This window comes from Scheffersomyces stipitis, chromosome 1 (genome assembly GCF_000209165.1).
Source record: "Scheffersomyces stipitis CBS 6054 chromosome 1, whole genome shotgun sequence".
In the NCBI taxonomy this organism is placed as follows: Eukaryota; Fungi; Ascomycota; class Pichiomycetes; order Serinales; family Debaryomycetaceae; genus Scheffersomyces; species Scheffersomyces stipitis.
In genome coordinates this window covers 101,207-114,543 of record NC_009068.1, presented here as the reverse complement: position 1 = coordinate 114,543, position 13,337 = coordinate 101,207, and the positions used below count along the sequence as shown (strand labels likewise).

General features: G+C 39.7%; 4 protein-coding genes across 4 annotated transcripts; 3 read left to right on the top strand and 1 right to left on the bottom strand. All coding sequences in view use genetic code 12, as the record gives it.

Annotated features, from left to right (window-relative positions):
* Window positions 1–102: 102 nt before the first annotated feature.
* On the bottom strand, window positions 103–2,256 carry PICST_52398 (predicted protein; the record flags this gene model as incomplete). Its single annotated transcript, XM_001387220.1, has 1 exon — window positions 103–2,256. A coding segment is annotated over one exon (2,154 nt), but the record flags the coding sequence as incomplete, so codon positions are not given.
* A 799-nt stretch (window positions 2,257–3,055) lies between these two features.
* On the top strand, window positions 3,056–4,840 carry PICST_24555 (predicted protein; the record flags this gene model as incomplete). The annotated part of the gene is made up of 1 exon (XM_001387640.1): window positions 3,056–4,840. A coding segment is annotated over one exon (1,785 nt), but the record flags the coding sequence as incomplete, so codon positions are not given.
* A 1,598-nt stretch (window positions 4,841–6,438) lies between these two features.
* On the top strand, window positions 6,439–7,224 carry PICST_34004 (predicted protein; the record flags this gene model as incomplete). The annotated part of the gene is made up of 1 exon (XM_001387639.1): window positions 6,439–7,224. One exon carries the CDS (start codon window positions 6,439–6,441, stop codon window positions 7,222–7,224), a length of 786 nt encoding a protein of 261 aa, XP_001387676.1.
* Window positions 7,225–8,605: 1,381 nt separating this feature from the next.
* Window positions 8,606–13,333, top strand: HIR3 (regulator of histone transcription; the record flags this gene model as incomplete). The annotated part of the gene is made up of 1 exon (XM_001387638.1): window positions 8,606–13,333. A coding segment is annotated over one exon (4,728 nt), but the record flags the coding sequence as incomplete, so codon positions are not given.
* Between the last annotated feature and the right edge of the window lie 4 nt (window positions 13,334–13,337).

Here is a 13,337-nt window from a genome sequence, read left to right as displayed (position 1 = left end):
CTATTCATCCGATATGGTATGAAAGATATGCGTTTCGCATACCAAATAAATGGGTGCAAATGCGAGTCTATGTTACAGTCTATAAATATATACAAGATGCAATTAATTGGAGTTCCTATAGTTCTGGAGTTCCAGTAATGTGGGCCAGGGCCACGAAGAGCAGCCCTCAGTTTCTTCGTGGCTAGACTCTCTTAGAGTCGTGAAATGTATGATATATCTGTTGGCATATTGCTCTGGAAGAGCTACCAAAAGCTCGTAAAGTGTCTTCTGTTGCGGCACGAACTTCAACTTTTCCCACCACTTGATGATGTCAGACAACTCCAGAATATATTCGAACTTGGCTAGCATCTGGATATATTTTCTCCAGAGTTTGTCATTCGGATATACCTTATAGTTGGTGTCTGAAACGTCCTGTTGAACGTTACTTTTGAACTCATGAATGACAACTTGGGTAGCATACAAGTCCCCCCAGAAAAGGTAGGGACCACCTGGTGGTGATTGAACTGCTGCTTTTATCAAGGCTAGCAAACATGAGTTATTCGGAACAAGATCTCCATTATCGCGGAGCTCTCTCTTGTAGGTTTCGTATACGTTGGCTGGTTCGATTTCGGCTTCTCCTTCCAACATGACACCCACTATTCTGGCCGATTTCTTCTGGAAACAGGTTCCATACAAGTGTCTAGCATATTCAACAGGACTATTGAAGCCTTTGAATGGCTTTCCTGAATTATCTAGGATGTCCCTGTCCCACGGATACTTTCTTTGTACCCATTCATCACTATCATTACCAGAGTATAACAAGGAGATATACCTAGGCAAGAGTATATTAGTGTGGTATAATACCATTTCGTTACTGTGTGCCATCATAATGGTCATAAGCTCATCAAAAGTTTTGAGCGAATGGATAGGCGTAAATAGAATGGATACAATATCCTTAGTGATAATAATCTTCTCGGCATTATTGACCAATTCTTTCATTATCTTCTTCGATCTTGTCGATGTCAACAAGTTGAACTGATTCAACTTCGACACGAAACTGAGCCACAACCCTGACGAATGGAAAAAATCTACAGCTGCATTGTTGAAATGGTGAAGAAGCTCTTCAGGTGTTTTGGAAAGATATATCTTGACTATGTTGTAGGAAGCCATGTCTTTCGAGCTTATTTCACGCTGTCCACTGAAGTACTTCTTTTCAGCAAACTCAAACAATTGTCTTCCTTTATCGGCTGACTTCTTGTTTATGGCCAAAACTATTCCCATGAACGAACGGAGATTGAGTCTAAGGGAGATTTCGTCTTCATTGGTTCCAGAATTGGAAAGGACATTAACCAAATACTCTTGTGAAGAAATGATGCTAGATGCTGCGGAAGAATTTCCACTTAGAGAAGTGTATGCCATCAGCCAAATGAGTTCATTTAAAAAGTCGTTATTGGTGACAGAAACCTTGAAGCCCAATTTAGGACTCGTATAGAAAGAGTAAGTTGACTTAAGCAACTCAAACAAAGTTGAGGGATCATAATGAATGCAGTAGAAGACAAGGTTGTTTATACATGTTTTCAAGAAACTTTGCTTCTCGAGATATGCCATAGATATGGGTCGCATATACTCGTTCCAGATGTCTAATTGTAGATGTAGCTCTTCTTTGGACATTGGAGTTCTCAAGAGAATATCCCCTAAGACAAAAGGAGGAATATCTGTAAGATTGGACAAGGAACTACAGCTCGATGTTATGCTTGGAGCTATGAGCGACCTAATCCAAGGTAGCAAGTCGTTTTCTACGTTGTATTTGCTATTGGATAACCTGTTGAAACAAGAAAGAGCCATTTTGAGCGATTCCGAGGTTTCACTCTCAGTAATTTCGTTACCAAAGTTCTCAACAAGATAGAGAGCATCTCGACAATCTATGTTTTCCAAGATTTTCTTATACTTCTTGTCAATTCTAGTGATTATCTGAGAAAGATAATGACATTGTGCTTGAGACTGAGACTGAATGTACTTGCTATCCAAAGACGGCTTTTTCGAGATATAATACAAAGAAAGGATGATATGGAATACAACCGGTTCCAAGAGCCGTCTGGTTTTTAGTTGTAGTGGAAGTTTCGATTGCAATTGTGAAGTATGGTTACTCTCAAACTTTTCATTCTGGAGTAAAACAAGAAGATGTCGTATAGATGGTTCGATAACGATGTGTTTTTTACCGTATTTGGTCTGCTCTCTCTGGAGAGACTTGAAGAAGGCTCTATGGACTTTATCGAGTGCCTTGTGATTGACAAAGGTGTCAAAGACAGTATTGTGTGGAGAATTGGTATGGTAGAATAAATTTATATGTAGAGAACGATGACGTCGCCTGAAAAAGCGGGATATCGTTAGCATGCTGATATTGAAGTCTCATATATGTATGTGAAGAAGAATAGACATCTCCAGGAGACTATTGTAGGTATGTATGTTATTACTTTGTTAGTGTGTTGAAGAAAATGAAGAAAATACTGCCTTCTACTATTTTAAGTATGTTAAAAAAATTGAAATTTTCAATTCTGATATCCATAGTTAAGGAAACATAAAAATATATGGTCGCGAAAAAATTGATTACAATCAATTTGCAATTATTCTTTTGTATCAATCTCAGGTATGGGTATCCTGGCCAATGTCGGATCTTCCAGCACTTCCATATAGACAGATGCTTCACCAGCAGAAGCTGGGGGCAACCGGCGAGACAGGAAAAAGAAAACGGCGAAAGTTAGCTAGAAATCGGGCAATTCCTGATAATGTAGATGTAGTTTCGATTTCTTCAGAGAGTGACACGAATGACAAAGAAAGAAATAATCAAGGAGAACAAGAAGAATCTGACTCCGAGGGCTTTGAAGATGTCGATCTAGATATGGCTGGAAAAGTTTCTTCCGAGGATGAGGACGATTTTGAAGATGTGGATTTGAACCAACCGGATGCAAAAACGTATCTAGAACCTGGCGATACTACAGCAGAGAATGACACGTTCACCATTGCTCTTGAGACGGCCGAACACGCGAAAAAGACAGCCAGACGTAAGTTCGAGTTCATTCCTAAGGCAGAAAGAGAGGTTCGTAGACAAATACATCAGGCTTACATAGTTATGATGATTGTACATGGTGCTATGCGCAATAAATGGTGCAATGACTACGAGTTATGGAACAGGTTGAGGAACTCTGTAAACCCATTGGCGTTGGAACTTATCCACCAGAACGTCAACAACAAAGTGCTAGATACGGTAAAGTCGCGTAGATTTTTAGATGGGCTACAGAAGATCATGAAGCAGTACCGTCACAGATTCAGAGTAACTTCTCAAGGTTTGATACGCAAGAACTGGAACGAACTTGGAATACGACAGAATCGAATTGAAAAAAATGTCACCTTCGATCGATTTCGATATTTATTGCTGAACTTTCGAGGATCCAAAGACATCGGGGCTCAAGGGTTTGTCTGTCTATTGCGTTCTTTGGGGCTCAATGCTAGATTAGTATTCTCGTTACAGCCACCTGACTACACCATGACAGCCGCATTGCCCCCAATAGACGTTGATACTCTTACAGGAGGTGCTGGTTCATCTTCTGCAAACATTCTGTCTATTTCTAAAGACGCTAAACAGAATCTTCTTTCCAGCATACGCGCAAAATCCACAGTTACTTCCGCAGAAAGAACTATCAGGCCCGTCTTTGATGACCCCAGCTACCCCATCTTCTGGGCAGAGGTTTGGAATAAGTATTCACGGAAGTGGGTAGCTATCGACCCGTTTGTACTTGAGACTTTGGAGGTTCCCCCCATGATGAGAAAGTCGAAGTTCGAACCTACATTATCTGAAACACGCAATCAGCTTCTATATGCTATTGCGTTCGACAAGTACGGCTGTGTACGAGATGTCACCCGTAGATATAGCCAATACTATAATGCTAGAACAGTCAAGAAGAAAATCCACTACCGTTCAGACGAAGACGAGCATTGGTACGAGAAAGTCATACGTGCATCTACATCTGCATTAAGAAGAAAGTTGAATAAACTAGACATATTGGAGCTTAAGGAATTCTACGATCGTGATTTGGCAGAGGGAATGCCTAACAGTAAGGCTGATTTTAAAAACCACCCCATCTACGCGTTGGAAACCCATTTGAAACACAATGAGATTATCTACCCCAAGGACGATACTAGCAAATGTGGAGTATTCCGTGCCAAATCCACTAGATCCAAGAAGAATTCTGAAGAAGTAATACCCGTATACAAAAGGTCACATGTATATTTAGTAAGGTCTGCTAAAGCGTGGTATATGCGAGGTAGAATTTTGAAGATGGGAGTCCAGGCACTTAAAGTGAAACAGCGTAGAGCCACCACTCCTTCTAACGATGGATCAGATACCGAAGAAGCTGATGGACGATTATATGCCGAGTTTCAAACTCAGCTATACATACCACCACCGATTATAGATGGTTTAATACCGAAGAATGCTTTTGGAAACATAGATGTCTACACATCTAGCATGCTTCCAGAGAATGGGTATTTACTAGATACTTCTGGAATCTATACTATGAAGATGGCAGAACAAGCAGCTAGGATCTTAGAAATAGATTATGCCAGGGCTATTGTTGCCTTTGATTTTGGGGGTAAAAAGGAGAAAAGAAACAGCACAAGAATTCCAACGGCCCGTGAGGGAGGAATTGTTATTGATAGCCAGTACAAGGAGGCTATATTTTTGGTTCTAGACACTCTTGTAGAAGAAGAAGCAGAGCAGCAGAGGCAAAACGTGGAATTAAACACCTTAAAGAACTGGAAGTATTTCCTTATCAAACTTAGAATTATGGAGAGATTGAACGCTAAGCACGGTCGCATAGACAAATTAGAAATGGAAAGTCCAGAGGTTGAATTTCTGGAAGAGGAATCGGCTTCGTCACCTGAATTGGGCAATGATGACTCCGACGAATATGGAGAAGATTACGAAGAAGTTTCAGAAGAAGGAGGTTTTCTTATGGCCGAACATGGAGAGGAACGTCCATACAATAATTCCGAAGATAATGCGATCTGGATCGAATCACCACATCCAAAAACTGAATCAATTTCAGAGTCTCACCAGGATGACAAATACAACGAAAGTCAATTTCAAGATAGTGACTATTCTGATAACATTGATAGTGGAGGGGGTTTCTTTGTAGAAGAGCAGATTCCCAACCAAGAATCCGATCTTGCCGGTGCCAAAGAGTACGAAAATAGTAGTTCTGATGGAGGTTTCTTGATTGAGACAAAAGAAGAGCCACGCAACATTACAATTACAACTGAAGAAATAGGCAATAATAGACGGCATGAATCAGAAGACTTAGATATCCGCTCACGACTCTCGTCAGAACATGACTCAGACATGGATATTCCCGACGAATTGTTCCGTTTAGGAAACGATGGTGAGCTCATTTACGACCCTGACTGCGAAGATACACAAGAAAACAATGATTCCCAAACAAGTTCCCCTCAAGCAATGACTCCTGTCGTAAAGACGGGAAAACACGTCGAAATGGAGCAATTAGGTCCCTCAGTTGAAAATGCAAATGCAACCCCAGTAGTTCTCGAAGAAGCGCGCAATTCTCATATTCTGGATCGGGAAAGTGTAGGCTATACCGAAGAACGGGAACCACAGCCAGAACTTCGAACATGCGCCTATTCCAACGTGCCGGACGTCGGAAAGGATGTTGAGGCGACTAATGCAACGGTGGAAAGGCAGAATTTTTACAGTGACGTTCCAGATCCACAGCAAAGTCTGCAAAATCAAGAGGCAACTGCAGATGAATTACAAAGACAAGAAGACGAGATGAGTTCACAGGAGAAATCGAGACTAATAGAACAAGAAAAGAAGCTAGAGCAGGAGTTCGGATTCGAGTATAGCGATGAAGAGTAGGTGAGATATAGTGTTCGTTAGCATTATAGGGAATAACAAGACTAATTGTAATTGTGAAAATTGATGGTAATTTTTCTAGCAAACGTCAAAAAGTCAAAATTCTTCAACTGCAAAGACATACAATAAAAAGAAATTCAAAAGCAAAAAGGCACCCCAGAGCGTGCCTCTCCTAAGCAGACGGTTGCAACCAACGGTGGACTGTGGTATGTGAAAGAAAAAGTTTTCTTTACAGCACGCCTTTAGGGTATTTTGAGGAGAATTTAGTATGGGAGTGGGATGGGCTTGGGGATATAGTTTCCTAAAACGAAAGGAAAAAGAGCGTTTTGCGTAGGGATTGCGCTTTTCGCAATTTTCAGAAAAAAATTTAGCCTCCCGCATAAAGTTTGGGGAGTGTGTAAAACGCCTAAAATTTATAGCACCTCTATATAATAAGGCTGATATCCAGAATCTTTTTTTCAAGAACTGCTAGATCAACTTACTGTCGACCGTAGAATTTACCCTTACTTATTACACGTATACCTAAAGACACAATGGGTAACGCCGTGGCAGAAAATGTGTTGGGGACAGCTGGAACCATTTTCTGGTGTATCCAGTTGATACCCCAGATTATCCGAAACTACAAAGTCAAGAATTGTGAAGGTCTTCCTCCACTCATGATGTTCCTCTGGGCTGCCAGTGGGATACCATTTGCTATTTACTTCTTTGCATCTGACGGTTCGATTCCTTTACGAATCCAGCCGCAACTTTTCACATTGTTCTGTACTGTTTCCTGGGCGCAGACGTTGTACTACCCTCCATACAATTTGCCTAGAAGGAGAATGTGGATCTACATCGTAGGTTTTGTCATAATTGGCATAGCTTTGGAAGTGGGTTTCATCTTGTGGTTGCGCCCTGTGTATCGTCACGGAACTCACTGGCCATTGTTGATAATCGGTATTATCGCTTCAATACTTTTGGCCGTTGGTTTAGTGCCTCCATACTTTGAATTGGCCAAACGTCAAGGTCGTGTTGTAGGCATCAACTTTGTGTTTTTGTTCATGGACTCCATGGGGGCACTCTTGTCGATGTTGAGTATCATCGTAGGCACTTTCGACATCATGTCCATGGTGTTGTATGCCATCGTGTTGGCGATGGAAATCGGAATTGCAACTAGCCATGCCATCTGGTACTTCAGAATGGGCAAGAGGATCATCAAGGAAGAAAAGGCTGCCGCCAAGTTGCAAGAAGAGTCAAAGGAATGTCCGTCAGAAAGCGACCCTTCTGATGATGTTGTCGTCGAACAGGACGTTATTTCCACCAAGGAAGAACTTGCATAGTCTCGCTGTTGGCGTTGGCCACTGCTTGCATTATTATACATTGTACATTAGACATTTACAGATACATAGCATACACTAATACCTAATAACTATTTATTCAAATTGAAATGTAGACTGAGATGTGGTAGAAGCGTTATATACTACAGTCGTTATTGAAATTGTCTTAGATCAAGTAGGATCTTGTTACCGATTTCTGTTGAGGCAGGTAAATCTGAAGGTGAAGTTGTTTCCCGTCTCGCTAATTGTTGCGGGACACTCTAGAGCCAATTAACTTTTCGTCCTCTAGTATTTTAACAATTCTCTTTGAAATTATAGTATGTATGTATAGAACAGATCAAGTACACCAATTGTTTATCTTCATGTAAGCAGCTCTTATAATTTCCTCATATAATCCTGTTCTTTTACGTTACATTCTTATTCTTTGCCCACATACTATTTCGCCTCGCTATTCTTCTCGCTGTTCTCACCTTTGTAGCTGTATGAAGACATTCGTGGGCCCATACAATATATCAATTTAGGGCATTCTGTTCTTCTTTATAATCGTCATTTTATAATTCATCCCAATTTCGTCTTTTCCTTGCTTCTACGATATTTTGTTCACTTATACTTGAATTTCACTCTTTCGCAACTTCTCCCCATAATTTCCTACAGAATATTTCTGCGCGATTGTCTCGTTTAGCAGAGTGAGGATAGCGAATCTTCAGGCTGTCACTAAGAAATCACAATAACTGCACTGTTAACACTTTCTCTTCACAAAAAACCCAATTCCTAGCGCAAACGCTGTGTATACACCAGCAATCTGGCCATGGTAAGTTCTATCCCTGTAACGAATACCGTTACAACTCATATGAAAAATCTCAGAGACATTAATGGATGATTGGGTTTTTCATTTTTCAACTTTCTATCTGACTACTAACACCATTAGTCTTCCTTTGCTCCTTTAAACTTGACAGAGGACCCCACTGTGTCCAAGAAGGACCTCGAGGAGGAACATACACGTGAACTCCAGGTTGAACAGGCTTTCAAAATGTTCCAAGAGGCACTTGGTCACCAGAAGAATCGCAGGTTTCTCGATGCCTACAAGATCTATGAAGACTTGTTCAAGTTGGATGTGATCCAGTACCATTATACTGAGGAAGAAGACTTTGTGCGCGGGATCCAGAATGGGGGTGCAAACACCGTAGTTGACGAATTGACCTTCTTATCACCAAATGTCAAATCCTTGCGCTACTTGATCTTTCGCAACCGAGGATTTCTCTACTATGACATCTTACAAGAAGACACTGCCGTAATCCATCTGTTGATCCTCAGTGAAGACAAGAAATTAACAGACATAGAACCTTCTAAAGAAAAGGAAAGATTCAAACAGATCTTCTACACTATGCTAGATGACTTATGTATAGCCTTGATCTACCAGGAAGGCGACGAGAAGTTGCTCGAAACTTTGTACGAGATCTTTGTCTACATAGATGCCAACAGACTCGCCCGTTTCACCGTGGAGTATTCCATGAGCGCCAAAGAAGAAAGCGACGATATTTGGGGAATCATCCCAATAGATAGTGGAATCGACCAGAAGTATAACTACTTAAAGTCATCGTTACACGAGTTCGATCTATCACAGCAGCAGGATTCCAAAAGCAGCGATATCAAGGCAGCAATCAACGAAAAGTTAAAATTCCTCGAACCCATAAAAACCGATTACCAGAATCAAATTAGATCGTCAAAATTGCTAAGAGAAGTGCAACTCAAGCTTTCAGCTAAGGAGGGAACATTGAGCTGGCTCTCAATAATCGAAAAAATTAACGGAGAACTAAAGCTGATCCAGGATGAACACAAGATAGAAGAAGTAAATCGAACAAAATTGAGATATGTAGAGCCATATCTTCTTACCGAGAACCCAATTGAGAGGTTGACATTCTCTTTGCCTCCAATATTAAATGACTCCGAAGATGAATCAGATGTGTTCGACGACGCTATGGAGAACATAGACGAGAATACATCTAAACAGGATGATTCTACTGCTCCTGAATCAGAAAAGAAGGAAAATGGCAACGACAAACCCAAACAAGATGACGACTCCCTTAAAAATGTTGCTATTCATAGATCCTCCAAGAGACTTGCTAAGTCTGATTCAGCAGTAGAAATTCCCGAGTTGGAAATCGTGCATCTGCACTTCATCGAAACTATAAAATTCTTTGAGAATTTAAATCACTACCTTCAGAAACTCAGCAAGGACAAACGAAAGTTTGTATTGTCTGATATCGTAAAAGTTTACGTTGCGGATGCTAACGAATCGTCCAGAAAGAGAATACCGCAGTATGTAAACGATTTTGTGGAAGTAATCAGTGATTGGGATACCAAATCCTATACAAGGGCTCTATTCTACAACGATGAATCCTCTGGACCTCAGAACACCTCGGATGACGAGAAAGTAAGGCTAGTAGAGGTTCTTAATGATTTTGGCAAGAAATCCAAATTCAAATTATCTAAATCTGAACTTCCAAGAATAGAAGAAATAGAAGTCAAAGAAAGGATCAAAGATCTTTTAACGAACATTAACGAGGGAAATAACAGCTACGGGGACGTGAAACTCTTCATACTCAGAAGACTCTTGGGTGTAATACAGGAAGCATCAAATTCAGAATACTACAGCTTAATTTTGGATTCTACATGGTCTCCAAAACTTATTTCTCGAGTGAAAGAATGGGTCATACAATTTGAATCCATAATACTAAGTACCCTAAAGATTGCAAACCAGGAGATCAATTACTACGAGAATCTTTCACTTGCAATTTCAATTCACGAGATTTTGGTAGATGTTATGCTCACGCTAAGATCACAGATAGCAGATGCCATATCAAGTTTGGTTAAGAAGCAAACACTGAAGGCAGCCAAAACAGGACCTAATAACCTAAGCATGGAATTAATCAAAATCAACGACAAATTAGAGAAATGGGGAGAATATATCAACGACTTGTTCCTTAGAGAAAGCAAGTCCGGTTACCAAAAGAAATTACACTTACACTTGGAGTGTAGATTCAGATGGAGTTTATTTCAAAGAGAAAAATGCAAAAATTCTACTATCGCAGAAACTTCGTTTATAGTAGAAAGTTTAGAAAGGTTGTTGAGATACATCGAGAAAATGAAAATCAAAATATCCATATACTACCCTAACCATGAGAACCTTATTCCATTGAATACTGGAAGTATCAGAGCTCAATTGACTACAACCTCAGTCATTTCGATTTTTTCTAGAATTTTGTATTCGGATTCAGATAAGAACAATACTGAGGCAATTGATCTTTTCCAGGGTATTCTAATAACAGAGAAAAGAAGAGGAAGACAACATAGAAATTCTGTTCCAGTCAAGAATGACATTGTTGATCTGGAAGCATTGGAGCCCATAAAAGAATTCTTGAACACCTCGCCTGTGGATATGAAGTTAAACCTTTGGACTATACTATTCCTGTATTATTCATTTAATGACAAAAAGGAGTTATTACAATTTGGATTCGAAAAAAATTTGGAATTCATAGAATCATACCTTACCGGCAGGGATTATAATGATCTTGATGACATGCAACGTTTGAGTACACTAATAAGAATTATTGGATTCTATGGGGAAAAGCTAAGCATTTATTTGCAGACTTTGGAATCATTGAAATGGAATTTGCCAGTCACGGAAGGCAAGCAAATCGAAGATACATTGGCGAGATTGCTCAGAATGTTCGAAATGCTTTATATTTTTAGTGTCCATGAAGAAGCCTGTGTAATTTCTTCCTTGAAAATCTCAATTCAGCGAAAGTCGATGACATCATTCCAGCGTTTGAAAGACATTTTAATTGCTACTATAACCCTAATTCTAATCTATTATAAGGCAATTCTTACACCCAAACCAAATGAAGGAATATCCCAGATTAACCAAGAATTGGCTGACTTGATTTCTCTTTCTCATGACCAGTTGGGAGTCCGCAACCTTTGCGATAGTTCCGAAGGTGTATTCCTCAGATTTATTCATCAGACTCTTGGCCAGCTTGGGTGTGCATCAGATAAGGACTTTGCACAATTAATTTCCTGCCGCTACCATTACAGTATCAATATTGGCAACTTCTCTCCTAAAGACCACGGAACCAAAGACAAGGACGAATTGGATTTAAACGCAACACGAGAACTAGCTAATTTTGTTCTTCCATTATGTTTCAAGAAGAATCCATTAGTGAATATACCAAAGCACGAGACGAAAACTCTCATTGACGAGATATATTTGGTGGTAGGCGAACCGAATTTTGAAGCTAGTGAAGTTCTTAGCCGAAATGATGCTTGCCTTGATTATTTTTTGGAAACCACAAGAATTACTCCAAGGTTCTTGCGTGATGCATTTCATGGTTTAATTACGACTGATTTTGAAGAGCCTAATTTGGACAGTAAGTTAATTAAAGAGGGCTTGTACTATCTTCAAGGATTATTGATATTTTCGTCGTATAAGGTTAGAAAAAAGAATATGCAAAGTAGAGCTGTGGAGTTGGAAAATGTCATTATGTTGTTAAGAAATGATTTAATCTTCTGTACGAACAGAACGGAAAGCTGGTACTTGTTGGGCCAAGCTTTTGGATTTTTGGTTGAAGACGATTTGATCTGGACTTCCGACAAACTCACTGTCGCAGACCGTAAAGTAGGCACGGCCAACATCCAAAGGAAATCATTGATCTGCTATTTGATGGCTATCAATGGAACTGTGCATTCAAAAACAGAGGAAGAGAGACACTTAATTAAGCCTATTATAGAGGGTCTCATGTCGTCTTTTGCAAAGGAAATGTACAGTGCTTGTATGGAACCCATGAGTATGCATGCATTTAAGGTTCAAGGAATCCCCAAATTCATCAGAAAACCCTCTGGTGCTTCATTTGTAAATGTTGATCAAAAAAGCACAGTCTCTTTGAATTTGTGCCTCAAGATAATGCAACAGTCTATGCATGTTGCAGTCAAATCAAAGCCCACAGATTGGACTAATTTTTACTATCTTTCCAAAATTCAGCGGAAATTGAAGAGAGAACCTCAACTTGTCTTGGATACTCTCCACATTGCTTGCAAGATTGCACATGAACAATCGAAATCTACTGACCATATTATTGAGCCTCATTATACTATCTGCTCCTTAGTGTATAAATATGTGAAGAATGATCAGCTTAGTATTAAAGAAGGATTACAATACTTGAGAGACGACCCTGTGATATCATTACTGGAAGATGAGATTGCAACAGAGAAGTTAGATTTCTACAGATTAATAATTGCTTCTCTAAAGAAAGTTGACAACTACGATAAAAAAAATTGGCAGCATAAACCTCGTTACAGACTTGCTACTATTTTGTTCTATGAGTTTGACGATGTTGCAGAGGCACTTGAAGAGATGTCTTCATTCGTATCCTTGAAAGCTACAAGCAAGACCCTAGTACTGATATGGAAACCAGAGCAAGAGCGCCCAGGAAAACATTTCTACTACACTTTCCAGTACGCTAGTTTTTTCATTGTATTATTGACGAAGAAATTGGACTTAATTAGTTTGATCCTGATGTTGCCAAAATTGCGTAGGTCTAATTCAACTATGGTCAAATTGTACACATCGTGGGAGAGCCTTTGTTCATCAATTTGCAAAATTATTAGAGCGCTGCTTGATATCGACAATAGTTTCACATTTTCTGACAACTTCCTTCAGGCGCTTTCCTACCAAACGTTTATGTTTAATTCCAAGTCTTTTCTTGATGCAATGGAAGGGAAAGGAGTTCCCAAAGAGTTGGAAATACACCTTTGCTACCTTCATGCAATTAATGACATGAAGAAGTTCAACAATGGCTTTGGTCCTACTTCTTTAATTGATGATACAATAGTGGGTATTTTTATTAGAATCTACTTGCATCATTTCCCTACTTTGGAGCCACCGGCAGCTACTATTAGCACCGACTCGCCTGGTGGTAAGTCAAAAAAATTGGCTAAAAGAGATATCTTTCCATTCACTACCGACCTTCTCAAAAACCACAGGCGAGAAGTGGAAGCTATATTGAAGGAAAGACCAGAAATTTATAATGACTACGTTGCGGAATCAATCGAGAAAAAAA